The 27,139-nt window shown below is 40.5% G+C and overlaps 2 protein-coding genes across 7 annotated transcripts; both read left to right on the top strand.

Moving 5' to 3' along the window:
* Positions 1-4,250: 4,250 nt before the first annotated feature.
* Positions 4,251-11,144, top strand: LOC124284738 (zinc finger protein 501-like). The gene is made up of 3 exons (XM_046720843.1): positions 4,251-4,375; positions 9,502-10,752; positions 10,797-11,144. The coding sequence occupies exons 2-3, from the start codon at positions 9,526-9,528 to the stop codon at positions 11,061-11,063; spliced, it is 1,494 nt and encodes a 497-aa protein (XP_046576799.1). The 5' UTR covers positions 4,251-4,375; positions 9,502-9,525; the 3' UTR covers positions 11,064-11,144.
* On the top strand, positions 9,626-25,271 carry LOC124284767 (zinc finger protein 658B-like). 6 transcript variants are annotated; one of them, XM_046720878.1, is made up of 3 exons: positions 9,626-9,636; positions 20,816-20,820; positions 23,692-25,271. In XM_046720878.1, exon 3 carries the CDS (start codon positions 23,970-23,972, stop codon positions 25,203-25,205), a length of 1,236 nt encoding a protein of 411 aa, XP_046576834.1. In that variant the 5' UTR covers positions 9,626-9,636; positions 20,816-20,820; positions 23,692-23,969; the 3' UTR covers positions 25,206-25,271. The 6 variants fall into 6 exon arrangements, with proteins under 6 accessions (XP_046576834.1, XP_046576832.1, XP_046576833.1 ...); XM_046720877.1 differs by lacking the exons at positions 9,626-9,636; positions 20,816-20,820 and adding an exon at positions 20,961-21,530 and having other exon boundaries at positions 23,522-24,762; positions 24,848-24,998; XM_046720876.1 differs by lacking the exons at positions 9,626-9,636; positions 20,816-20,820 and adding an exon at positions 20,787-20,810 and having other exon boundaries at positions 23,522-25,271.
* The last annotated feature ends 1,868 nt before the right edge of the window (positions 25,272-27,139 follow it).

Here is a 27,139-nt window from a genome sequence, read left to right as displayed (position 1 = left end):
AGGGTAGGGCAGACCATTTCACTTTAGACGGTAGGACAGAATATTGCTCTTGTTAGGGTAGAACAGGCCATCTTACTTTAGAGGGTAGGGCAGACCATTGCTCTTGTTAGGGTAGGGCAGACCATTTCTCTTTAGACGGTAGGACAGAATATTGCTCTTGTTAGGGTAGAACAGACCATCTTACTTTAGAGGGTAGGGCAGACCATTTCTCTTTAGAGGGTAGGGCAGACCATTGCTCTTGTTAGGGTAGGACAGGCCATTTCTCTTGGTAGGGTAGGAGAGGCCATTTATCTTGGTAGGGTAGGATAGACAATTTTACTTGGTAGGGTAGGGCAGATCATTGCACTTTCGAGGGTAGGGCAGACCATTCCACTTTTTAGGGTAGGACAGATCATCTTGCTATAGAGGGTAGGCAGACCATTGCTCTTGCTAGGGCAGGGCAGACCATTCCCTTTAGTGGGTAGGACAGACCATGTCACTTGGTTGGGTATGACAGACCATTGCACTTTCGAGGGTAGGACAGACCAGTTCTCTTGGTATGAAGTATCTAGTTAGAGAAAGAGAGAAATTAATTCTACATTTATAGGGAAACAACTTTCAATGTAAATGTACAATTGGGTCATTATTTATATTCTCTGATTTCACGTGATGTATAAGACTGTCAGGTACACTTGACCGTGACCAGTCACGTGACGGAACCGGTCCCTATCACCCGACTCCGGTACTCGCGGAACCCGTTCGTTTTGATTCACACGAGTGCTTGCTTGCGCATGCTCAGATAGCCCTCTAGCGCGAACAACACATTGCTCAACTTGGTGACACACTCGGTTGACTGTTTATATACAAATAAATACTTTCAGGTCAATTGATTAAAAATATGCCTGTAATTATTTTCTTGCTAGTGAACATGATGCAGTGTCTGAATATGACTCGTGCTGTGGTGCGTTCGTTTTGCACCAAGTGTTTCGCACGAGCGATGAGTTTCCTGATCGAACGGCCCGAGCGGTGTTTATAACAACATGGACGAGTAGGCCAAAGATATTCGTCCTTATTTACCGACTTAATTGGTTTACCCCTGTTTTCCCAACATTTCTTAAAACAACAAGTTCAGTCAGGCGGAGAACAATAGGAAGATTAGTTGGAGCATTCCAATTTTAGGGGTGTCAGGCACGCGAGTCGGGTCTAGCTAAGATACATAGCGTTCACTGACATGAACAGGTTAACTGTTCCAAATAAATCTGCAACATTTTCATTGAAATGCGTTTATAACATCATCTCTTGGTTTAAGAATAGAGCCAAAGAGGTGATTTAGTTTTGGAATGATTAGTGATTTTAGAACTACATTTCTACCGAACGGAGTAAGGTTACGGGCGGAAGAGATATATACTCTCCCAAAAAGAAACGCATATAGGAATTTCAACCGTAACTTTTTATGTTTATTTTGAAACATCTTGTAGGCTTTATGAGTCAAATGAAATATAGCGAAATTGCACACTGGGAATGCAGACTTATCCGTCTTTGGCATCAACTCGAGGAAAGTCAGTTTGAGTGTCACATGGAGACGTGTGGTGGCGCTGAAGTCAATGCCTCGTGTGACCACCGTGGGCATCCAGAACTGCACGGCATCGCCTCGGCATCGAACGAATAAGTCTCAGAATCTCGTGTTGCCCAATCGCAGCCCACTCTGCCTGTAGTGCCTGTGCGAGTTGCTGAAGTGTCTGGGGCTGGGGGTTACGGCGTCGCACCCGTCTGTCTAGGGCATCCCACAGATGTTCGATCGGGTTTAAGTCCGGTGATTTGAGGGCCAGAGGAGCACATTGATTTTGTGGTTCTGGAGGAAGTCTCTAGTGTGACGTGCTGTGTGGGGCCTGGCATTGTCCTGTTGAAACAACTCCCTCTGGCGATCAATGATTGGAAGGATGTGTGGGCGTAGGATTTCGTCACAGTACCGTTGAGCTGTCAGGTTGCCCTGGATCATCACCAAATCACTTCTCCTACGGCAGGTGATCTCTTCCCACATCATAACACTTTCGCGGCCGAATCTGTCCACCTGAGGAACGCAAGCGTCGGCGAAACGTTCACGACGACGTCTGTACAACCTCATTCTTCCATCGCGTCGTTCCAATAGAAATCGTGATTCATCACTGAACCAGATTCTACGCCAATTCGGTAGGTTCCAGGCCTGAACGTTGGTGCACCATTGAATTCGATGTCGACGATGTTGTTGTCGAAGCACAGGGCCAAACTAAGGTCTTCTGGCACGTAAACCAGCCTCTCTCAAACTGTTTCTGACGGTCTGTGCGGAAAGCCTCCTCAATCCGGGTATTTGTCGAGCGGTACTGGTCGCCGTAGCTGTTCGATGACGCAGGTGATGTACCCGGATGTGGCGATCCTGCGCCGCAGTGGTCGCTCGAGGTCGCCCGCTACGAGGGGCATCTGCTACCGCATTCTGCCGGCGATATCTCTCCAAGAGCCGTGAAATGGTGCTTTGGTGAACATTCATGCGTCGGGCAACTGCACATTGAGACTGGCCAGCTTCAAGCAAACCAATGGCGATATGACGGTTGGCTTCACTTAGACGTGGCATTTTGCGTTCGTCAACAATATTCCAAATACAGTGAATAATCGACAGACAGCGATCAACCTTTTATACCCATCACTGAGACTATCAGATCCACAACTTTCACGTGCATTGCATGTGAATTGTGTATTCTGTGACACTACACGCCGAAATTGAAAATCATGCTCTTAAATACGGGTATTTTACGGATGGTGCGTTTTGTTGTGATGTTTCAAGACATAAACACCATAGGACTCATAAACAGAGCAAAACCTTTTGTAAAATGAATCACGTTTTAATTCATTGCTACATGAAATTGCTATTTTGATGATGCGTTTCTTTTTGGGGAGAGTATACATTAGTGTTTCACATGCTCTAATTTTTTCTTTGTAATTCTCTTGACTATATCGTCAGTTTCTAGCGTAAATGTTATTCCAAGTAGGTTAAAGGACGTTTGGTCCCAGTTTAGATTCTTTTGAGGATAAAGTTTCATTCTCGAGCGCTTTTTTTATCCTATCCATATAAGGCTTGTTTTTTCGATATTAATTTTTAGTCCTGAAAATCTTGCAAAGATATTCAATACATTTAAAACTGCAAAAAGGCAATGTTCAGAACCATCTAAGGTACAGGTTGTGTCATCAGCAAACTGGTGAAGTAAATATTCTATATTGCCATATTTATACCTTTTATATTTTTATTATTTCTTATCAATATGGCAAGTATTTCCGCACATAGAATAAATATATATGACGAGAGACTTATTGACTTATTGAGGAAGTTTCGTGATTCCAATCCAAGAAATTATTTAGAAGGTTTTTCCCCAGTTCAGACCATATCGCTTTAGATCTTATCATAATACCAGACGTTTTTATCGTATTTATTTCTTCCAACCTATGACTTAAAGTATCAAGTCCTGAGATGAACTCACCCATCACAGTATCTCTCACTGTCTCTGTAATACTAATTTCCCTTATCAGTGTCACACATGGTCACCAATCATTTCCGGTTCACCAATCACTCTCAATCATAACATGATGCTTCAGAACAATAACCATCAACTTTTCAGAGATCACATTAATGATAAATTGAATTAAGGATGGTATGCATATAAGGGTAAAGGAATTCTATCAGTCACAAATGATATCGTGGCAAATGCACAAGTACATGTGGGGGTTGTTCAGAATAAGCATGGTCGTGAAAATCTAGTTTGTAATGGCTACAAGTTCAGAGTTAAAACAAGAAGAGCTGGTCGGTGTAGTGTCGGTGAGAGCGGAAGGTCGCGGGTTCGAGCCCCGACCGCGACATACCAAAAGACGTTAAAATATGGTACTTGTTGGTCCCTGCCTGGCGCTCGTCATTAATGGGTACAACAAGGACTGGTCGGCTCGGAGTCAGTATAATGTGTCTGAGTGGGGTATTCATGCTTCACTGCGGCATGGTATCTCAGTGGGCTAGCACTATAAAACCAGCTTCAGTCTGGGCTAGTACAATCAGCCGCACATACACATACACATACGACACGCATGCACGTCGTCATATGAGCGAAATATTCTCAAGTACGACGTTAAACCCAATTTCACTCACTCGCTCCCTAGATTAAAAGTCTTGGTGACAGTGTAGAGCAGTTGGAAGTACTAGGGGAGATAATTTCTGTGGGGGTGGTGACTTCTAGGGGAGATAACTGCGGTGAGGTTAAGCAAGCAGGCAGGCGGGAAGGCGAAAACGCACATGGTGTGTTTTTCTGTGGCGAGCATCGTGTTTGGAGCTAAACTGATGCATTTAGACCGAAACCAAACTGATTCTGCCACGAGATTTGTAAGTACCCTTCATATCATGCATTGTCATCATTTCGGGAGAACTGTGGTCGAATTTGCTGTATTAGTCGTAGAATTGTCGTAACTTTGAAATGTAAACAAATGTGTCGACAGCCTAATTTTGACTTGTAAACAAATGTGTCAAAAGCAAAGTTACTCTTTCATAATTTGTATTTGAGCCTTAAACAATTATTCATGATGTACCTTGTATGCGACATTTGGTAAATCAGGTTTTGTATGGTTTCAGCTTGAACCGCTGAATGACTTGTAGTGTTCAAGTTCAATGCCGTCCGGTAATTCCGCACACCTAAGCACATCGATCGTAACACGGCAACTAACGTCTCTTATATTTTGTGGTTTACGTGACTGAACGTGCTGATATGCATCATATTTATCTAGAAATATAAGTTTTATTGACGACTATAAGATTCTAACGTTGCATTGTGCCATACGGTTGGGAGACGGTGTTTTCGTAGGCTGAACCAGTTCGTAGACGCGGTGGATCCGTAGCCCAGACTTTTTCGTAGACGTGTAGATCTATAAATAATTGAATAATAGTATAATAGCTGAACCAGTTCGTAGAGGCGGTGGATCCGTAGCCCAGACTTTTTCGTAGACGTGTAGATCTATAAATAATTGAATAATAGTATTTTGTAAACACATTAATTTTGATAATCACTTGGATTTCTCTTTACCTTCTTGAGGTTTATATACCATAAGTGTGTGTACAGGTAATCTTTGGCGGCGTATCAGACAAAATTAGTCTACACATCACAATTTTCCGACAAGAAAATAATGAAGTTGTTGAACAGTTTTCACTGTCATTTAGATTGTCGGTGGATTAAAATAAATTAGTCTACTCATCGAAAACAGGTTGCAATGAGTTGTTGTGAATATTAATTAGGATCGAAGTGGTGAATTGTTTTGATTGTGAAATACTGTGTCTATATTGAAGTGTTTTGTTAATTACCTTGTCGGTGACCTTATCCTTCTCTGCTAGTTGAATGTTGATAATTGATGTTTTTTTCATCACTTATCATACTTACCTAATATATATTTTTTTTATTTCACAAAACTCAAACACTTTTGGCTTACACTAAAGTCATAATATCGATTTTCATCATCAATGATGTTGAAGTTGAAGTTTTTACTAAACTCTACGAATCCATCGCTCAATCCGCCTACTAATCTACCGGATTTCCACATCTACGAACCAGTCTGGTCTACGAATTCACCTACAGCTATACGGTTTAGTGGTGGGAATCGGTTGAAATTTCATAATCGATTATCGGTTGCAATCGGAGTGTCCCTGCAGATCAATGATTGATTGTACAGTTGGTTACACTGATTAAGAATTAAATATTTTTTGCAATTCCCAGGTAAACAGTTGAACTCTTTTACAATACTGCATATTTGTCTTTTTTAATTATGTCATAAAAGTCATCATTAAATGAAATTTGTCAACTTTTGTGGATGTTTTCTGTGAAAAGCGTGACTTGGGGGAGCATCTACAAGAACTTAAAAACTCCTGAATATAATATTTTCCATAAGTTTTAATTGTCATTTGAGGCAAGGTTGTACAAAATTACAAACAACCCAAGTCTACATTGTCCAACAAAATAATTTGTACAAAAATAAATATTGACAGACTACCAAGATATATAAAAGATGACTGTTCAATTCACTCTTTTGCAGATTTTACACAATCACAACAAATCCTCACAATTTTTTCCAGTTTTTTACCCACCTTTTACACAAATGTACCGTATATTACTGTAGATAAGCAGAATTTTGAGGACCAAAAATAGCAGTCTGTACAAGAGGGTCGGCTTTTCTATTGGTTACACTTTTGTAAAAACTTTTTTCAGGGGATAAGAAAATGACATTGTATCGCTTTACATGAACAGACAGACAAGAGAAGACGACTTTGTCAGTAAAGACTTCAAATTTCAATTAAACATCACTAGACAAGAATATTTACCTTTTCAGTTCTAATTTGTTTTGCTAGGCATTGTATTATATGCAGGGATTAAGACTACTGTGTGTATTTGTCTCGTATGTAAAGCCAGAAATAGCAATCAGCCATGCACACATTTCCCAGTGATCTAGTTATAACATACTCAATAATATAACGGAATGAATTCTGCTGCAGATGATCTTTTGAAATTTATTGTCAGAAAACAACAGATGTAACCAGTTTTCTGTTATCACTGATATGTCTTCTGTTTGAGATGGCTTTCTTATGTTTCATTTGTTCTGCTTTCCCAGCACCTTTAATAGCTGAGAAATGTGCGAGAGGTTCACTTTTATCTATACAGTGAAGCCTCGTTAATCCGGACGGTAGCGTTTCTCAGTAAATTCGTCCGGATTGCGAATAGTCCGGACTACTGAATCAAGACCCAAGTTGCTTCCCTTACTATTACAAAAACGACACGAATCTGGATAAAACAAATAAGCATTTAATGTAAAGCTTAATTCATCACATCAATAATTTTACCGAATGACATCCGCTTGTTGATCCGACATGTCTGATCACGTCCTTCCTCAGCACAGGTGAGGTAATGTCTAACAAGCGATCTATTGTAGTATATCTAACATACACAATTTCCTCTTCAGTAACTGAACTATCAGTACTCCTAACATTCTAAATGAAAAAACAACCAGATTTCTTTACATGAACCATCATAATTCCAGTGATTTCCTGGGCGATAAAGTCAATAAATGTTTTTGCCTGGTTGTCATTTGCTTGAGTGTTTTGTTTGGTTATTAAGAGTCCAAAGGTGTGTTATGTCTCTAAAACATTAAGCGTGCCATAAGGGCACGGGAACATTTTTTATCCATGCCATTTCGATATTTACCGTGCTGTGGCACGCTAATATATGGGGTATTTTGAATCCCGAATATCTAGAACTATCATTTTACCAAGAGAAATATGTCCTTGCATTGTGTATTGTGTAATTTTATACATAGTAATCAATGGTAAGTGGAAGTTGAATGCACATGGAATGAGATAAAATAAGCCTGCCATTTCACACACGTTTTCACCGATGTTACTGTAAACTAGGGCCTCAATGGATGACAAGGCGGTAATCAGTTTGTGATTGTTAAGAATAATCTGAAACTAAAATTGGTACTATGGTGTTTGGAGCAAAAAGCGTACCCCCATGAACATGGTAAGCAAAAGTTGTACGCGCATGAAATGAGGTGAAACACACATGCCAGTTTGTTGTGATCGCCAGCTACAATAGATATGACTTTAAGCAAAACAAAATAGATATGCGTAAACATTTTCTGTTGTACTACACTGACTTAATTTCGAGGCGTGAGTAGACGCAATATGATTGTGATTTCTGTGAATAATGGGGATTGAGGGTATAATTATTGGTGACTGCCAGTTGTCTTGTGGTCTGAGTTGGGTATTCATATTAGTTAGCGGCAATCGACTATGAAATTTTGCAATCGATTATCGCATTGGAAAAGGGTAACCAGTCAGTTATCGGTTATAATCGATCATTGGAACACCACTAATATGGTTGACCTTACTGGTGTTCTGACGACATCGCTTGCTGTCCGGTAATTCTGTGCAGCAACTGATGCGCATAACATCCAGCTGGACATCCGAAGTATGGAAGCGTATTAGGGCCAGATTATTTTCAAAAATCACTTCATCAATATAAGGAATAGTGTTTAATATTAAATCCAATTGTGAATAACTAAGAAAAAGGTTTAAAAGCCTGAAGGAAACGAATTTTCGTAAAACTCAATTACTGTTATTTACTTACCTTTAGTGGTTAAAAGCCAGTCCCTTATCCCGATTTCAAGCGTAAATGTGGTAGCAGACTATGTTTCTTTTCGATACGGAAGTACGTAATTGCAGCTGTGCAGAATTACTGGACACGCAGAATTACTGGACTCGCTTGTAATGAAACGCATCATGTCGGAAATAAACTGCGGTGTAACAAGAAACAAGAATCGCTTGTTCAGACTGTAACCTAACACCGTGGAAAAAATTACCAGAATTGTAATTGACCGGAACCGCGCACACGTGATACTGATGTTTTGGCAATAACTGTTACGTGGTGATAACTGTTCAGCAGCCAGTAGCTTTTTATCTGTTTTTGAGCATTGACCCACTCCGCAATTTTCTCTCTGGGCTAACAGAGCGGTTGTTTACACTAGTAATCCATGAGACAAAAACGCCTGGTGATTAAAGCATTCGCTCGTCACGTTGAACGCTGTGGTTCGATTCCCCATATGGGTTCAGGGGTGGAAATAACTTTAAAATTGCTAGTGTACTCCGGTACAGTGGCACATGTAAAATCACTTGCCCTGATAATTTTCCTACTATACCGACCGTTTTCTTGCTGATTTTTTAAATAAACAACATAATAAAATTGGAAAGTCAACTGGACACCAGTACAGTGTGATATACAAATTTGCTTGCCCGACAGAAAAAAACACTGGACTCGGCCATCAGGCAATGGGTTATTTCCACCCCTGGGGTTCAATGTCTGAAGCCCATTTCCAGTGTCCCCCGCTGTGATATAGCTGGAAAATTCCTTCCAAATCTTAAGTTGGAGTTATGAAAGTCATCTTGAGAGTAAAATGAAAACAGCAATACGCCCCATTTACACCAGCAAACAGACCCTTGGAGATTGGGGTTAGAATGATCTTCAGTAACCCATGCTTGCCGTAAGAGGCGACTAACAAGGTCGTGTGGTCAGGCTCGCCGACTTGGTTGACAAATGTCAATTGTCATTGTATCTCAATTAAATAGATCAATATTCATGCTGTTGATGTTTGGATTGTCTGGATTACTTACAGACTGCCACCATACAGCTGGAATATCGCTGAGGGCAGCGTAAAACCAAACACACTCAGTGTGTTGAGTTTTGGAAAACATGTACAGTATGAGGTATGTTATCATGGTACATATCACTTTATCAAGTTATGGAAGGTCTCAGCTCTTGTTCTTATAAGTGGCCGCCATAAAGGTGGGATATTGCTGAGTGCGGCGTAAAACTAAACTCACTCACTCACATTGTTATTAGTGGTGTTCTTGGGGAAACCTCATCAGGAGATGTGTTAACATGATGAATGAAATTGACAACTCCTTTATGTTTTCAGTGAACACCCAACATCCAGAGGTTAATGATGGAAGTAGAGAGCCAAACACAGACTCCTGGTTCTGTTACTGAAACATGTGTTATGATAAACCATGAGAGAAACCTGAGGGAAACAGGTGATCTCAAGACACCATCTGTTACTGACAAACAGGAAACAGGTGATCTCAAGGCACCATCTGTTACTGACAAACAGGAAACAGGTGATCTCAAGACACCATCTGTTACTGACAAACAGGAAACAGGTGATCTCAAGGCACCATCTGTTACTGACAAACAGGAAACAGGTGATCTCAAGACACCATCTGTTACTGACAAACAGGAAACAGGTGATCTCAAGACACCATCTGTTACTGACAAACAGGAAACAGGTGATCTCAAGAAACACAAAGATTTTGTGCGGCTGGCAAAACAGTTCCAGTGTAGTGAGTGTGATGAAACTTTTGAAAGATCACGTGACATGCTGGTGCACATGAGGATTCACAGTAATATCCAACCTTATCAATGTGTGGTATGTGACAAAACATTTAGACGGTCACTCAGCCTGAAGTCACACATGAGAATTCACACTGGAATCAAGCCACATAAGTGTGTTGAATGTGGAAAAACATTTAGACGGTCAGACACTCTGCAGGTACACATGAGGATTCACTATGGAATCAAGCCGCATAAGTGTGCTGAATGTGGGAAAACATTTACACAATCCGATATTTTGAAGGAACACATGAAAAGTCACCATGAAATCAAGTGCATTGTGTGTGAGAAAACATTTTCACGACCAGATAATCTGCAGGTACACATGAGGATTCACTGTGGAATCAAGCCTTATAAATGTGTTGAATGTGAGAAAACATTTACAGTATCAGCTAGTCTGCGGAGACACATGAACATTCATGCTGGAATCAAGCCTTGTAAATGTGTTGAATGTGGGAAAACATTCTCACAAACAGGTACTCTGCTGATACACATGAGGATTCACAATGGAATCAAGCCTTATAAGTGTGTCGAATGTGAGAAAACATTTACACAATCAGATACTCTGCGTAAACACATGAAGACTCACAGTGGAAATAAACCTTATAAGTGTGTTGAATGTGGGAAAACATTTTCACGATCAAATACTCTGCATAAACACATGAGGATTCACAGTGGAATCAAGCCCTATAAGTGTGTTGAATGTGGGAAAACATTTTCACAATCAGATACTCTGCATGAACACATGAGGATTCACAGTGAAAATAAACCTTATAAGTGTGTTGAATGTGGGAAAACATTTTCACGATCAAAACTCTGCATAAGCACATGAGGATTCACAGTGGAATCAAGCCCCATAAGTGTGTTGAATGTGGGAAAGAAATTGGAAAATCGTGTAATATTAAGAGGCACATGAGAATTCACAGTGCAATCAAGCCTTATCAGTGCATCGTGTGTGAGAAAAGATTTTCACAATCAGATTCTCTGCAGAGACACATGAGGATCCACAGTGGAATTAAACCTTATAAGTGTGTTGAATGTGGGAAAACATTTACACATAAAGGTAGCCTGGAGACGCCATATGAGGAATAATAGTATCAACTGATTGAGTTGAGTTGATGGATTTTTTAATCAGTGTAACAAGTTCAACAGATAAACACATGACTGAATCAGTCAACATGTTTGTGGTCGGTTTATCCTGTATGTGATGTAGAGATGGGTGTATTCCATTTGCTTTCTATAACCACTCCCGGCCTGTCTTTATCAGGATCATTTCACTTGGTAGGGCAGGACAGACGATTGCTCTCTAGAGGATAGGGCAGACCATTCCTCTTGGCATGGTAGGGCACACCATTTCACTAGTTTGAATAGGACAGACCATTTCCCCTCAGAAGGTAGGAAAGATCTTTGCTCTTGGTATGGTAGTACAGACCATTTCACTTGGTAGGGTAGGACAGACCATTGCTCTTTAGATGTTATAACAGACCATTTCACTTGGTAGGGTAGGACAGACCATTTCCCTTTGGAGGGTAGTCAAGACCATTGCTCTTGGTAGGGTAGGACAGAGTCCGACAGACTATTGCTCTTTTGAGGTTACAACTGACCATTTCCCTTTAGAGGGCAGGGCAGACCATTTGTCTTGGTAGGTTAGGACAGACCATTTCTCTTGGTTAGGTAGGACAGACCATTTCCCTTTAGAGGGTAGGACAAACCATTTCCCTTGGTAGGGTAGGAAAGACCATTACTCAGTGGAGAGTAGGACAGACCATTTCCTTCTGCGGTTAGGACAGATCATTGCTCTTGGTTGGGTAGGACAGACCATTTCACTTGGTGAGGTAGGGCAGACCATTGCTTTTAGAGGTTATGACAGACATTTCCTTTTAGAAGGTGGGACAGATCATTGTTTTTTAGAGGGTAGGACAGACCATTGTTCTTGGTTCTGGTAGGGTAGGACAGACCATTGCACTTTAGATCGTAGGGCAGACAATGTTACTTAGTAGGGTAGGACCACAGGCCCTCGTGTCTTTGCGAGGATTAAAGATTTTATAAAATATATAAAACAAATTTGAGATGACCCCCGACTCGAAATGCTTCACAGTGTGATACATTATGTCATAATGTATTGTACTGTGAAGCATTTCGAGTCGGGGGTCATCTCGGAAACAATATTATTTTTAATCATTAATCCTCGCAAAGACACGAGGGCCTGTGGGTAGGACAAACCAGTTTACTTAGTAGGGAAGGACAGACCATTGCTCTTTAGAGGTTGTGGAAGACTATTACTCTTAAGAGGGTAGGACACCATTTCACATGCTGGGGTAGGACAGACATTTCTCTAAGTATGGAGTATGGATTGACATTGTTCTCAGCAATAATCAAGCCTTATTGTGATGAGACAATCTCTTGCCAAATTGTTTAACTCCTGACATCTTACGTGCACTCCAATAGTAATGTGTATTCCAAACATACCAGTCCTATATGCCACAAAACTGTATACATTCACTCAAATATACTTGATTGTAGTAAAATGTCTGTGCACCAAATATGAGAAATCTGGCAATAGTTACTTAGTTTACAGTCTGAAATGCAATACTATGGCGAAAAACCACAAGTCAGATCCGTGAAGCCAAATTAGCGTTTTACCTATAAAACACCAACAACACTGGATAATTTGTACTGCCTAGTTATTAATCCTTAAATTTCATCATAAGTGATTATAAATACTGCATATATAGATACATGCTATGTAATTTGTACTTAAAGCGATGCTAGAGGGGAATGGGCAACACAATAAAAACTTCCTACAGACGATTAAACCGATAATAAGTTGATGGATTAATCACTGTTACCTTGCACAGAGAACTTGTCAAAAGTTTTTATATACTGAGGGAAAAAAATAAAGGATCACATGACAGCACAAGTGGTCCTTTATTTTTTTTCCAGGTTTCTTCACAAGCATTGTATCGCACATCCTCGATAATCTTCAGGGTATACGTTACGATCACTCTCCACTATACCCTGGATGCATCCACGTCTTGGCCAGACGATTTTATTACCTCCCTTGGGTGGCTTTTTAATCAATCAGGTCTCTACGCTAGGAAGTTGAGCGAACCAATCACAACTCACTTTCGCTTCTTAAATTATCTAACCGTTTAAACTTGGCAACACAATTGATGCAGAGGGTACTCTGAAAGATGTGGAAGGAGTTCTTTTATTTTTTTGTTGAAGATTTCAGATCTGTCAATTTGTCTGTATTATTTCTCAAAAAGTCTGAGTGGCACTGCAAACAAACCTTCGCGACTGCGATCACTATCTTTGTTGACACTGGCAAGCTGGATGTAACGGCGGCTTAGCTGATTGGCTACTGTAAGAATGCAGAGCCAGCAAATGGAGGTAATATAATCACCAGGTAATATAAGCCGTGGATGCATCCAGGGTATAGTGGAGAGTGATCGTAACGTATACCCTGGAGATTATGGAGGATGTGTACCGCATAGCTTGTGAAGAAACCTGGAAACAAATAAAGGAACTCTTGTGCTTTCATGTGATCGCTTATTTTTTCCCCTTAGTATATATACAATGTATAGGTGTACTAAAGCAGACCTAAATACACCAAATACTCACCTGTGTGAAAGCAACATGTTGTGACAGACAAGACAAGAATGTTATTGTATTCATACAGATATACCAAAAACCGAGAGAAAATAATAAATATCTAAATATCTGATGTTTGATGCCCCAGTTACTTTGCGAACACTACGTAAGTGGACTAACATATTATAGAACAGTTTTGGAAAGCGATGGTTAGGCATGTTAAAAGTACTGTCGGAAATAGAAAAAACCTGGGTTTTTTTACATTTATATCTACAATTTATGTAGTTAATTTGTGAAATATCTGTTAAACTAAGTTCGGCCTAACTACAGTCACGGTGGGAGGGAGATAGGAAACGGAAAAGAAGGATTTTACTGAGGAGAGATTAGTGCAGAAATGAGCAATGAGGTTTTCTTCTAAGTCCAAAGCGACTTATTTAGAACAGACCATGGCTTTATGCAAATTAGTGTACGATGATATTGTATTACAAAGGACACTTTGTCCTATGGGACAATCAAAATAGTCTGTTGTACCCGTCTCACAACGGACACAGGACTTTATATGTATATACATTTCCTTCAGCATAGAATACATTTTGTCCCTCAGACCAGTATTTCCTTAGCAGTTCCAAAGTTTGAAGCTATCAACTGTATCGAATGCTTTTTTGAAGTCTACAAATGAAACATATAATTTGTGTTTTCTACGTGAAAGGCACTTTTGAATAATAGCATATAAAGTGAAGGTATGATCAGTCGTTTTTTTCTAAACCCTGTTTGTGTTTCTGGAATTTTATCTCGCATATTTGCCCACATGGATATCCCATTGTTCAATATTGTTGTAAATACCTTCCCTGATAAACTCATCAGCTAGATTCCTCTGTAATTATCTTATGTAGTGGAATAATTATAGAACGGGGCCATCTAGTGGGAAAAGTGTCGCTGTTAAAAAGGTAATTGAAGCATTTTATGAGAAAAGGCATGGTTTCATTTTGCGAACATTTTAAATTTTCTGTAATAACATTATGATATCCAAATGCTTTTTCCGTCTTTAAATGTCTGATAGATTCCCTTATTTCCCTTTCTGTTATTGGAGAATCTAACGCTTGTTCATCAACATCATCATTGTAATCAGAGTATATGGTATCATCATCAATCATAGTGACATTATGGTAGAATGTATCAGTATTTGCAAATACATTTTTGAAGTGTCCAATAGTGGTGGTCCGATTAATTGAAATAATCGAAGATTGGTCGCAGTGACTAAACGACCAAGCAATCGATCATGTTTTCTGTGTGTAAAGCATAAATGTGCAATACTAGATGATGAAAACTGGTTTCAAAGTCTCTGGAATGAGAAGAACTGCTCTAATGGAAATAGATTGAGAACATATAGGAAATTTAAAAGGGACAAAATACCAGAAAATTATCTTTTCATTCCCATGACCAGGTATAAAAGAAAGCTTATTCAAGACCGAGATGCGGCACTCTTCCACTCAAAATTTAAACGGCGATATAGCCGGCCTATCACACCACTTGAAGCCAGACAGTGTCCCTTCTGTATAGACACCATAGAAGGTGAGAAGAACTCATTTCCTCATTGACTGCCCAATGTACACTGACATCAGATGTGAACTTTTTAAGAACTGTTGTATAGATTTTAATTCTACAAATCTCTCATCAACAGATAACTGTAAGTCATTAATGCTGTGTAAATACCAGTATAACTTAGCAGATGGTATCTCCAAGATGTTTACAAGAAGAAATAACCTCATTTAGCCTCTCTTTATATGTACTAAAAGTATTATAAAAACCATGATAGCTTAACTTTTACAAAATTTTGTTTTTGTTTATCTGTTTATTTCCCCTGGCATTATATTTGTATTTTATGTCGTGTGTGTGTATAGTAAGACCCATTTCCTTCAAAGGGTTTTTCAGGGCCGGTGGGGTAGCCTAGTGGTTAAAGCGTTGGCTCGTCACGCCGAAGACCCGGGTTCGAATCCCCACATGGGTTCAATGTGTGAAGCCCATTTCTGGTGTCCCCAGCCGTGATGTTGCTGGAATATTTCTAAAAGCGGCGTAATACCAAACTCAGTCAGTCAGTCAGTCAGTCAAAGGGTTTTTCATTCCACGTGTTTTTAATCTAGAATATTTGTTATTTTAAAGTATGGCTAATTTTGATTCCAGTCGCCAATGACTGAAGGGATGATGTAAATCCAGCTAGGGTCCATGCAGGTAGCAAAGGTACTGTAAGTCCCCATCGACCCTAGTATGGGTTTTACGCCGCACTCAGCAATATTCCAGCTATATGGCGGCGGTCTGTAAATAATCGAGTCTGGACCAGACAATCCAGTGATCAACAGCATGAGTATCGATCTGCGTAATTGGGAACCGATGACATGTGTCAACCAAGTCAGCGAGCCGGACCACCCGATCCTGTTAGTTACCTCTTACGACAAGCAAAGTCGCCTTTTGTGGCAAGCATGGGTTGCTGAAGACCTATTCTACCCCGGATCTTCACGGGTCTCTGAACGAAATGCCAAGGGTAACAAATAGTAAAGAGACATCATGTTTACAGATATAACTTACGATAACGCTGTTATTGTGAACTTATATTACGGTCATTTAGTTTGACCGAAGCATCGATGGCCAGCCGCGAGTATGCCACGAGGGTATACGTGACACGCGCGGGATTTGACCTTGTGATGTAAACAGAAGAAGAAGAAGAAATATAGTTTATTAACGTGCCACATGATGCAATTCATTAAAAAAAGACATAATATTATTACAGGATTTAAAAACAGCATCCGGCCGTATGGCCTATGAGACACAGATATCACAGTTGTATAAAAACATTGATAATAAAATCACACCCACACATAGACACACGCAAGTCCAAACATGTGCACAAACACATGCACACACGCACACGCACGCACACACACACACACATTCACCTTCTTACGCTAAAAGACCGCCTCCGTGGTGTTGTGGTTAGAGCGTCCGCCCGGAGAGCGGAAGGTCGCGGGTTCGATCCCCGACCGCGTCATACCAAAAGACGTTAAAATATGGTACTTGTTGGTCCCTGCCTGGCGCTCGGCATTAATGGGTACATCAAGGACTGGTCGGCTCGGAGTCAGTATAATGTGTCTGGGTGGGGTATTCATGCTTCACTGCGGCATGGTATCTCAGTGGGATAGCACTATAAAACCAGCTTCAGTCTGGGCTCGTACAAGCAGCCGCACCCACACATACACACGCTTGCACGTCGTCATATGAGCGAAATATTCTCAAGAACGTCGTTAAACCCAATTTCACCTCACCTCACCTCTTACGCTAAAAAGCATAAATTATGTAAATAGCAAACATAGTAAGTGAATGCTGACCTTATTAACACAATAGATTAGACTACTAGTATTCAACGGAAATATTTCGGCGCCTAAACATAGTATGGAGGAGTGCGGCAAGGGGCTTTACGAACTGGTTATTTGTAAGTAAAAGTACCATTTTGTCTACTGCTGACATAGAAGGGAATAGAGGATGGACACTGGCTATTTCCTTCCAGAGGTTATATCTGAGATCTGAATTATAACCACAGCTAACCAGAATATGTAATTCGTCTTCAACAGCTAGCTACTACAGCGAGTACAAACTCTTTCATGAAGGGACATAGTCTAGGTGATTGCTTATCCTGGCATTAAAGTCACCACAGATACACAATATTCCTTCATTCTGGAATAGGTACAGCTTTTCGAGTAGCGTTTTAAAGAATAGTTCTGCATCATTTTCCCAGGTTGATCCCAGAGGTGGTAAATAGCAAACACACAGCACGATATTAAAACTGTTATCACTGAACGGAATCAACTTTAGCCACATGACGTCGTCGTCTTGACGATCCAGTACTTCCACTCTAAATGACTCTAGTAGAGAATTTCTTATAAAAAACCCAACTTCACCAGAGCCTCTGCTAGCACGCTTACTAATTTTTAGTCTGTTATTTCCAAACCAGGTATGCCCGTCTAGTGTAAGACTCGCAGAGCCCTGTAGAAGTATCTCACATACACCAAAAACATCATAATTTAAAAGACTGACTACATGTTCACGAAACCGACTATTATCCAGATCTCTTTGTGCCCAGCCCCCTACATTCCAGAGTCCAAGCCGCAAAGGATCCTAGGCTTTGTTTTTGTTAGCAACCAACCGGTTTCCATGGAAGCGGAACGTTTTCTCTATTCCTATTTCCTTGATCAACGTTTGCATATTGGCCCTTGCAATTTAATCCTCGTTGGAAAGAGCACTCTTGGCGAAGATCCGTGAAACTATTATGCATGTATTTGTTAAAAAGGTCACATGCAACGTAAAACACAACTTTGCAGATTCTGATACCTTTCGGTATGGACTTACCGAAACAAAGCGTCAAAAATGCAAATTCAACTTATAAAGTTGAAAAATAACGCGATGAAAAAAACCGCGCGAAATCGGAGTTCAAACGTTTCACTAATTTTCCCCAGACTTTTCTGGGGAATACGGGTTTCAACAGCTGGCTGCGCTCATAGCGCGTGCGCAGTGAAATAGGTTCGCGCAACTTGGAAGCGGGCTGTCTGGTGAATACTCTGTGAAGGCTTTTGGTGTGAGCTAGTTTCCTAATGTTTTGTTGATATCTCACAGGCGCGAGCTTTTTGTATGTTATGACAGTAAATAAACTGTTTATATCATTTCATTTGTCTATTTCACCACACGTTCTTCTTACAGAGTCACTTTCTCAGTTCGATACTTAAAAGCATTATTTAGAGTTGACACAATTTCTAACTGTGATATAGATATGTCGCTGTCACAGACATAACTCAATGTCTTGTTTTATTGACACCAGTGTGTCTGCCTACCTGTCTGCTAATGACAATATTCAATACACAACTGCGATCACTGACCACATGCAATTTGAACTTAACACCTATCAGGCTATACACCATAAACAAAACGCATTGATTTATGGGGCCCGAGTTCGGTCTCTGTCACATTATGTAATTACACAGACAGGGAGGTGTGATACTTGAACACATGACATGTTATGATGTCTGTTGATTGCAAAATGTTATACACAAAAAATGAGCATGTATTTACAAAACCCAACTTTCTATATATACACACCCAATGACCCGTGAAGGCGGCATCTGCTAATGAACCAGCCGTTACACTTGAGTGCACACCCACCCGCTCTGACTGGGTTCTGTATCCCGGCTGCTTCGTTTCGAGGGAGGTAAACCCAAGTACAAAATATTGCACTTTTGATTTGCGATTATACGCGTATAATTTTGTTTATTTGTTTTTTCATAATCAGCAATGCATATTATATGTCATGAAGAAGTGATAATTGTGTTTTAATTATGTTTGATTTTTTTGGTTGCATGTGACCTTTAAACAATACAGATAAACGTACTGCACCTTGGTTACAAGAACTTCAGAGATACTGGTCGCGGATTATGTCCAATGCTCGTTTTCAGTGTGACCCTTGTCAGTTTTAAGATACTGGACAGTCGGTCTGTAATATTTCTAATTTTCAATAACATATCATGTCATAAAATATAGGTAAAACTTTGTCTAGTTTTTCCGACCCGTGGAGGTCCAGGTTAGAATTGATCTTCAGTAACCCATGCTTGTCCAAAGAGGCGACTAACGGGATCGTGTGGTCAGGCTCGCTGACTTGGTTGACACTTGTCATCGGTTCCCAGTTGCGCAGATCGATGCTGTGCTGTTGATCACTGAATTGTCTGGCTCAGACCTGATTATTTACAGACCGCCGCCATATAGCTGGAATAATGCCGAATAAAACTCACTCACTCTAGTTTTTTCGTGTTAATAGAAACATGACACTGAAGTGAAACAGCTGAAACTAACTGATCATTTGGTAGACGCACACGGAGTATAATACCCGGAAACGCATTATTTTTAAACATAAGATTGTTGCAAAAACATGTGACATCGAACAAGTTTCTTCGTATAGATTTAGATGTATGAGATAGTGTTCAAATGTGTGGATATTTCCAACAATATTCCACGTATGAAGTAACTGCCTGATAGTATACTTATAGTCAGGTAAATATGGCATGTAACTTTAAAAAGAATTATAACAAAAGGTCTCTTGGTGGCATTTTCTCCTACAAGGTATGCTTTACAACAAAACAAAGTCTACCAAAATCCAACCGTGCATTATGGGTTAAGACGGGTATTTCCAAGATGGCCGCCGTTGGGACTTTCCAATCACCAGAATGACTAGTACTATAACTTTGTCAATTATTGAGTCAAAAATCATAGTTTTTGGTTGTTATCTATGGTTTTGAAGGATGACTAACTACGATATTCGCCATTCATTTTTTGTAGCAGGTACGCTTTAGGCCTCGCTGCTTACTAATCAAACTGTTCCAAATGTAATAATTATCCGGTAATAGTAATCAATCATTCCAAAGAGCTTATATTTTCTTAAATATTCAGTAAAAGCTGATACTACGTTAACACCATATTTGAATATAGGATGATAAATGACACTTTCATTCGATCATAGCACGAAGGGGCGGTGTGCTAGCCTAGTGGTTAAAGCCTTCGCTCGTCACGCCGAAGTCCCGGGTACGAATCCCCACATGGGTACAATGTGTGAAGCCGTGGTATTGCTGGAATATTGCTTAAAGCGGCGTAAAACCATACTCATCCCCCTCATTGTACTAAAGTTAATTAACGTTATATTACTGCGTAATATTTAACCGAATCACATGATAATGAAAAATGTGCGCACAAATTGCTGTATATGGTTCAATTTACGTGAAAATATAATCATTATATATCTATATATGTCTAGCAGAACAGAAAATACAATTCAAATAGTAAATTATCATGTCTAACGATTCATTTAACTCCGATTTCACGTTGTATTGAGTCTACTGACCAAGTTTGTTCTCACCAGTTCGTTTACATGAAGTCTCTTACAGGATACTGTGTACAGTGTTACTGTGAGTAATTCTGTTGTTCATGGATAGCTTTAACCTTTGAGTATTGTATGCATTAATCAAAACCAAAAACACGTATCAGTTGGGCTGTAGCGCCTCTGATAGATGTCACTTTGCACAGCGCAGCGAGAATAGCTCTGAACAGAACTAAAACCTGTCGAAATTACAGTCCATAATAAGAATGTATTCCGCGAAGAAACAACTGATCCATATTTCAACGCTTTCCAAGTTGGAGTTTTGTTTCCCTTTAACCGTAAGTTTGGGTCAATATTTCGATTCTATGAATTCTCTCAATGTATAATTTTAAGAATCTCAGTTAAGGGTGACTAGACGCAGAGACCATATAAATAGATTATTATGTGGTCTCTGCTAGACGTGACCAGTCACGTGACAAAATGAGTCCGGGTAGTTTATTCAGGACTCGGGTAATGTGAAAAGTATTTTACTTGACTCGGCTACACGGGTTACCAGTCTTACTTCTCTAATATTGCAATCTGTCACAGGTTTACGCACAAGTTACGCGCACAACAGAATAATTGGATCAGTGAACCAAATTAGAGGAAGCCAGACTGACCAGTCTCCTTTTGAAAATAGCTGCACCAGCGCTCCCAGTCGCTATCGAGACTGTCGCCATATGTGTGCAGCGCGTAAAACCGGGAAGCCATACTCGCAGCAACTGACCCATATTTTAAAACTTTAAACTTTTTCTGTTTAAATGTAAATTTGGGTCATTATTTCGATTCTTTGAATTCACGTTATGCATTACGCACTCAAGTACACGTGACCAGTCAGGTGACGAAACGGATCCGGGTAGTTTATTCAGGACTTATACATGTATTGAAAAGTAATCATCCGACTTGGGTAGTCTGCTCGGGTCGTCCCAGCCCAAGCTCCCATGCAGTCCCTATTTACTGTCGCCATTTGTGTGTGGCGCGCAAAGCGGGGACGCCCAACTCAAAGCCGTCGCTCGAAGGTATGTATTTATGACGGTTATGTCAACTCGCCATGTGTATTTCCTACAAGAATACACCGTTTTTGCCCGGTTAGGTGTGTAACGTGTTTGGTTTATGATACGGAAGGGAGGTAACTCTAGTTTTGTTGATCGTGAGTATACTTGGTTCAATGGTAACACTCACTCGGAATAAAGACGAATGTTTTACTACCCAAGAACGGGTTGAGGTTTATTTATGTAAAAGTGATACAGCAACACAGCTGTCACATATTGCGTGAGATGACAAGATTACACCGTGAATGACTTCGAAGGTAGTTCATTCGATAACCTCTGCTGGAGTTGTGGACCATTGTGTTTTGTTAGTTGTAGCTATTACCGGTATCTGTTTTAGAGCATTGACCCACTCCTCAGTTTCCTCTCCTGGCGACCTGAGCTGTTGTATACACTAGTAATCCACGAGAAAAAACACATAGTTGACGCATTATCAGCTGTTTGTGTCTTTGTGATGGTTGGTGGTGTAGCCTGGTGGTAAAGCGTTCGCTCATCATGTCGAAGGCCTGGGTTCGATTCCCCACATGGGTGCAGTGTGTGAAGCCCAATTCTGGTGTCCCCTGCCGTGATAATGCTGGAATATTTCTAAAAGCGACACATGTTATTGTATTCCAATTTCATTGATCGATACTCATACTGTTGATCACTCGATTGTGTGGTCCAGACTTGATTATTTACAGACCGCTGCCATATACTATGACATAGCTGGAATATTGCTGAGTGAAGCATATAAGTTAACTTAGTTTCATGTCAGAATGCTGTTGCCAACACATACAGAACTAGATAAACATGCAAATGAAATATTGCTTAGAATCTCGTTAGAAAACCTCGTTTCTCTTATTATGCCACAGGTGCTACCTGAAGGTTTAGCGGAGATATTGAACACAAAGAATAATACTAGAAAAATCCCACTTAGAGTCTGAGATAATGCTGGAATAATAGGTCTCACTCATTGATTCTTATATGGGGATGGTGGGGTAGCCTAGTGGTTAAAGCGTTGGCTCATCACGCTGAAGACCCGGGTTCGAATCCCCACATGGGTACAATGTGTGAAGCCCCTTTCTGGTGTCCCCCGCCGTGATGTTGCTGGAATATTTCTAAAAGCGGCGTAAAACCAAACTCAGTCAGTCAGTCAGTCATTGATTCTTATATGTGCCCTCCGGATCATATCTTTGATTTACAACGAAAATATGGAATACATCTTCAAAAATGTGTTTTGCTTGTGAACATGCAGGGGCTAAAAAAGAACAATGTACATAGGTGGATCCAGAAGGGGGTGCAGGGGTGCGCACCCCTTTTGTCCTGAAAGTTTATTAAATGACCATTGAAACTCAGGTGAAAATGAAGTGTGCACCCTCCCTTTACTCAATAGTGTGCACCCCCTCTTTCTCAAAAAGCTGTATCCGCCCCTGATGTATTCATTGTTCTTAGTTAATCTTATGGCAAGTATCATTTGATCGTAACTCTCCATCATATACTTGTGTATTCTCTATGTTCAGCAGGATCATGCAATAGCCATTGTCCTTTAGATATGTAACCGCAGTTTTATCCGTGAAATTACGCTGCCATGAAACAGCAATTAATCAACCAAAGACAAAGCCAAAGATTGAGTGAGTTCAGTTTTAGCAATATTCCATCAATATCACGATAGGGAAAATCAGAAATGGTTTCACACATTGTAACCATGTGGATAATCGAACCCGAATCTTTGGTGTGGAGCACGATCGCTATTACTGCTAGACTACAACAAAGCCAAAAAAGAGATAATTACACACCACTGGCCTTTTACCTACTTCATATGAAAAATCATTGTAGATACAATCAATGTGTTGAGTTTTGGAAAACATTTTCAGTTTCAACAAGTTCTCAGCTCTTGTTGTTCTAAGTGGTGTTCTTGGGAAACCTCTTCAGGAAATGCGTTAACGTGATGGATAAAAGTAACAACTCCTTTATGTTTTCAGTGAACACTGGAACATCCAGAGGATAATGATGGAAGTAGAGAGCCAACCAGAGAGTACTGGTTCTGTTACTGAAACATGTGTTATGATAAACCATGAGAGAAATGTGAAGGAAACAGGTGATCTCAAGACACCATCTGTTACTGACATGCTGAATGTCAAGAAACACACAGATTTTGGGCGTCCGGCAAAGCATTTCCAGTATAGAGAGTGTGGTCAAACTTTTAAAAGATCAAGTGAATGTGGGAAAACATTTGCACAATCTGGTCAGTTGCAGTCACACACAAGGATTCACAATGGAATAAAATCTTACAAGTGTGATGAATGTGGGATAACATTTACACGGTCCTGTAACCTGCAGTCACACACGAGGATCCACAGTGGAATCAAGCCTTACCAGTGTGTTGAACATTGGGAAAGGTTCAGGCAGTCATCCAGTCGACGGGCACGCATGATGATGCGCTGTGGAATCAAGCCCCATAAGTGTGTTGAATGTGAGAAAACATTTTCACGATCAGATAATCTGCGGGCACACATGAGGATTCACTGTGGAATCAAGCCCCATAAGTGTGTTGAATGTGAGAAAACATTTTCACGATCAGATAATCTGCGGGCACACATGAGGATTCACTGTGGAATCAAGCCCCATAAGTGTGTTGAATGTGAGAAAACATTTTCACGATCAGATAATCTGCAGACACACATGAGGATTCACTGTGGAATCAAGCCCCATAAGTGTGTTGAATGTGAGAAAACATTTTCACGATCAGATAATCTGCGGGCACACATGAGGATTCACTGTGGAATCAAGCCCCATAAGTGTGTTGAATGTGAGAAAACATTTTCACGATCAGATAATCTGCAGAGACACATGAGGGTTCATAGTGGAATTTTGAAGAAACACATAAAAAGTCACGTTCGAATCAGGCCTTCTCAGTGCATTGTGTGTGAGAAAACATTTTCACGATCAGATAATCTGCAAATACACATGAGGATCCATAGTGGAATCAAGCCCCATAAGTGTGTTGAATGTGGGAAAACATTTACACGAACTGATATTCTAAAGGAACACATGAAAAGTCACATTGGAATCAGACCTCATCAGTGCATTGTGTGTGAGAAAACTTTTTCACGATCAGATAATCTGCAGATACACATGAGGGTTCATGGTGGGATCAAACCTTATAAGTGTGATGAATGCGGGAAAACATTTTCACGTTCAGATAATCTGCAGAGACACGTGAGTGTTCACAGTAGAATCAAGCTGTATAGGTGTGATAAATGTAAGGAAACATTTACACACTCAGATATTCTGCGGACACACATGAGGATTCACAGAGTAATCAAATCACATCAATGTGTGGTATGTGACAAAACATTTAAACAATCAACTTGTCTGTATAAACACATGATGATTCACATTGGAATCAACCTTTATAAATGTGATGAATGTGGGAAAACGTTTACACGATCAGATACTCTGCGAACACACATAAGGATTCACCGTGGAACCAAACCTTACAAGTGTGATGAATGTGGGAAAACATTTTCACGATCATATAGTCTGCAGAGACACATGAGGATCCAATGTGGAATCAAGCCCCATAAGTGTGTTGAATGTGGGGCAACATTTACACACCGAAGTAGCCTGAAGACACACATGAGGATTCACAGTGGAATCAACTGATTAAGTTGAGTTGATGGATGTCTCATCAGTGTACTGAGTTCAACAGATAAATGATGAATCAGTCAACTTGTTGTCGGTTTCTCCATTAATTCAGTCATGGGTTTATGTTATGTAAAGAATGGTGTATTTTATTTGCTTTCTATAACCACATGTTAGTGTGTCCAGTTAAAACTTCCCGCCCATGTATACATATATACACTAATTATCAATATCTGTAAAAAAGCCATCTTCAAGGACGTCTTCAGCATGACCATTTCACCTGGCAGGGTAGGACAGACCATTTCTCTTGGTAGAGTAAGACACACCTCATTTCTCATGGTAAGGCAGGACACCCCATTTCTCTCGGTAGGGGAGGACAGGTCATTGCTCTTTGGCCGATAGGAGAGACCATTTCACTTGATAGGGTAGGACAGACCATTGCTGTTTTGAGGTTACGAAAGATGATTTCTCTTCAGAGGTTCGGGCAGACCATTAATCTTGGTAGGGTAGGACACACCATTTCCCTTGTTTGAGGAGGGCAGACCATTTCCTTTAGTGGGTATGACAGAACATTGCCCTTGGTAGGATAAGTACACAACATTTCCCTTTAGAGGGTAGGAAAGATGTTGCTCTTGGTAGGGTAGGACACACCATTTCCCTTGTTTGAGGAGGGCAGACCATTTCCTTTAGTGGGTATGACAGAACATTGCCCTTGGTAGGATAAGTACACAACATTTCCCTTTAGAGGGTAGGAAAGATGTTGCTCTTGGTAGGGTAGGACACACCATTTCCCTTTAGAGGGTAGGAAGGACGTTGCCCTTGGTAGGATAAGTACACAACATTTCCCTTTAGAGGGTAGGAAAGACGTTGCTCTTGGTAGGGCAGACCATTTCCCTTTAGAGGGTAGGAAAGACGTTGTCCTTGGTAGGATAGTACACAACATTTCCCTTTAGAGAGTAGGAAAGACGTTGCTCTTGGTAGGGCAGACCATTTCCCTTTAGAGGGTAAGAAAGACGTTGCCCTTGGTAGGATAGTACACACAATTTCCCTTTAGAGAGTAGGAAAGACGTTGCTCTTGGTAGGGTAGGGCAGACCATTTCCCTTTAGTGACAGAACATTGCCCTTGGTAGGATAGTACACAACATTTCCCTTTTGAGGGTAGGAAAGACGTTGCTCTTGGTGGGGTAAGGCAGACCATTTCCCTTTAGTGACAGAACATTGCCCTTGGTAGGATAGTACACAACATTTCCCTTTAGAGGGTAGGAAAGACGTTGCTCTTGGTGGGGTAGGGCAGACCATTTCCCTTTAGAGGGTAGGAAAGACGTTGTTCTTGGTGGGGTAGGGCAGACCATTTCCCTTTTGAGGGTAGGAAAGACGTTCTTCTGGGTGGGGTAGGGCAGACCATTGCTCTTTAGAGGGCAGGGCAGACCACTGCTCTTTAGAGGTTACGACTGCCCTATCCTCCAATTCCCATTAGAGGGTAAAGCAGACCATTTCTCTTGTTTGGCCGTTTCCCTTTAGAGGTTATGACAGACCATTTCCTTTGGTAGGGTAGGACTTATCATTGCTCTTTAGAGAGAAGGACAGACAATTTCTTTTGGTAGGGTTGAACAGACCATTGCTCTTGGTAGGGTAGGACAGAACATTGCACTTTAGAGGTTAGGACAGACCATTATTCTTTGATTGACATCGTTTTCAGCAATAATACAACCTTTTCGTGACGGGGAACACCAGACATGTCACATTGTACCTATGTGGGAAATTGAACTGGTTTGACGAGCGAACACTTTAACACCACCCGGATGCCCAAGTTTACACAGGAAGAGGATAAGATATGTGGCATTCGAATAAAAGGAAATATGGTTCAAAATTTCAGGTCGTAATATTTTGAACATTTGGGTGAGACAAAATAGGAGGGAACGTCAATGCGATCTTTCGTTTGGTCAGGTGTGTAG

Source organism: Haliotis rubra, unplaced genomic scaffold, assembly GCF_003918875.1.
Source record: "Haliotis rubra isolate DU_JTF1 unplaced genomic scaffold, ASM391887v1 Scf344, whole genome shotgun sequence".
NCBI lineage: Eukaryota > Metazoa > Mollusca > Gastropoda > Lepetellida > Haliotidae > Haliotis > Haliotis rubra.
This window is presented reverse-complemented; position numbering and strand designations above follow the sequence as displayed.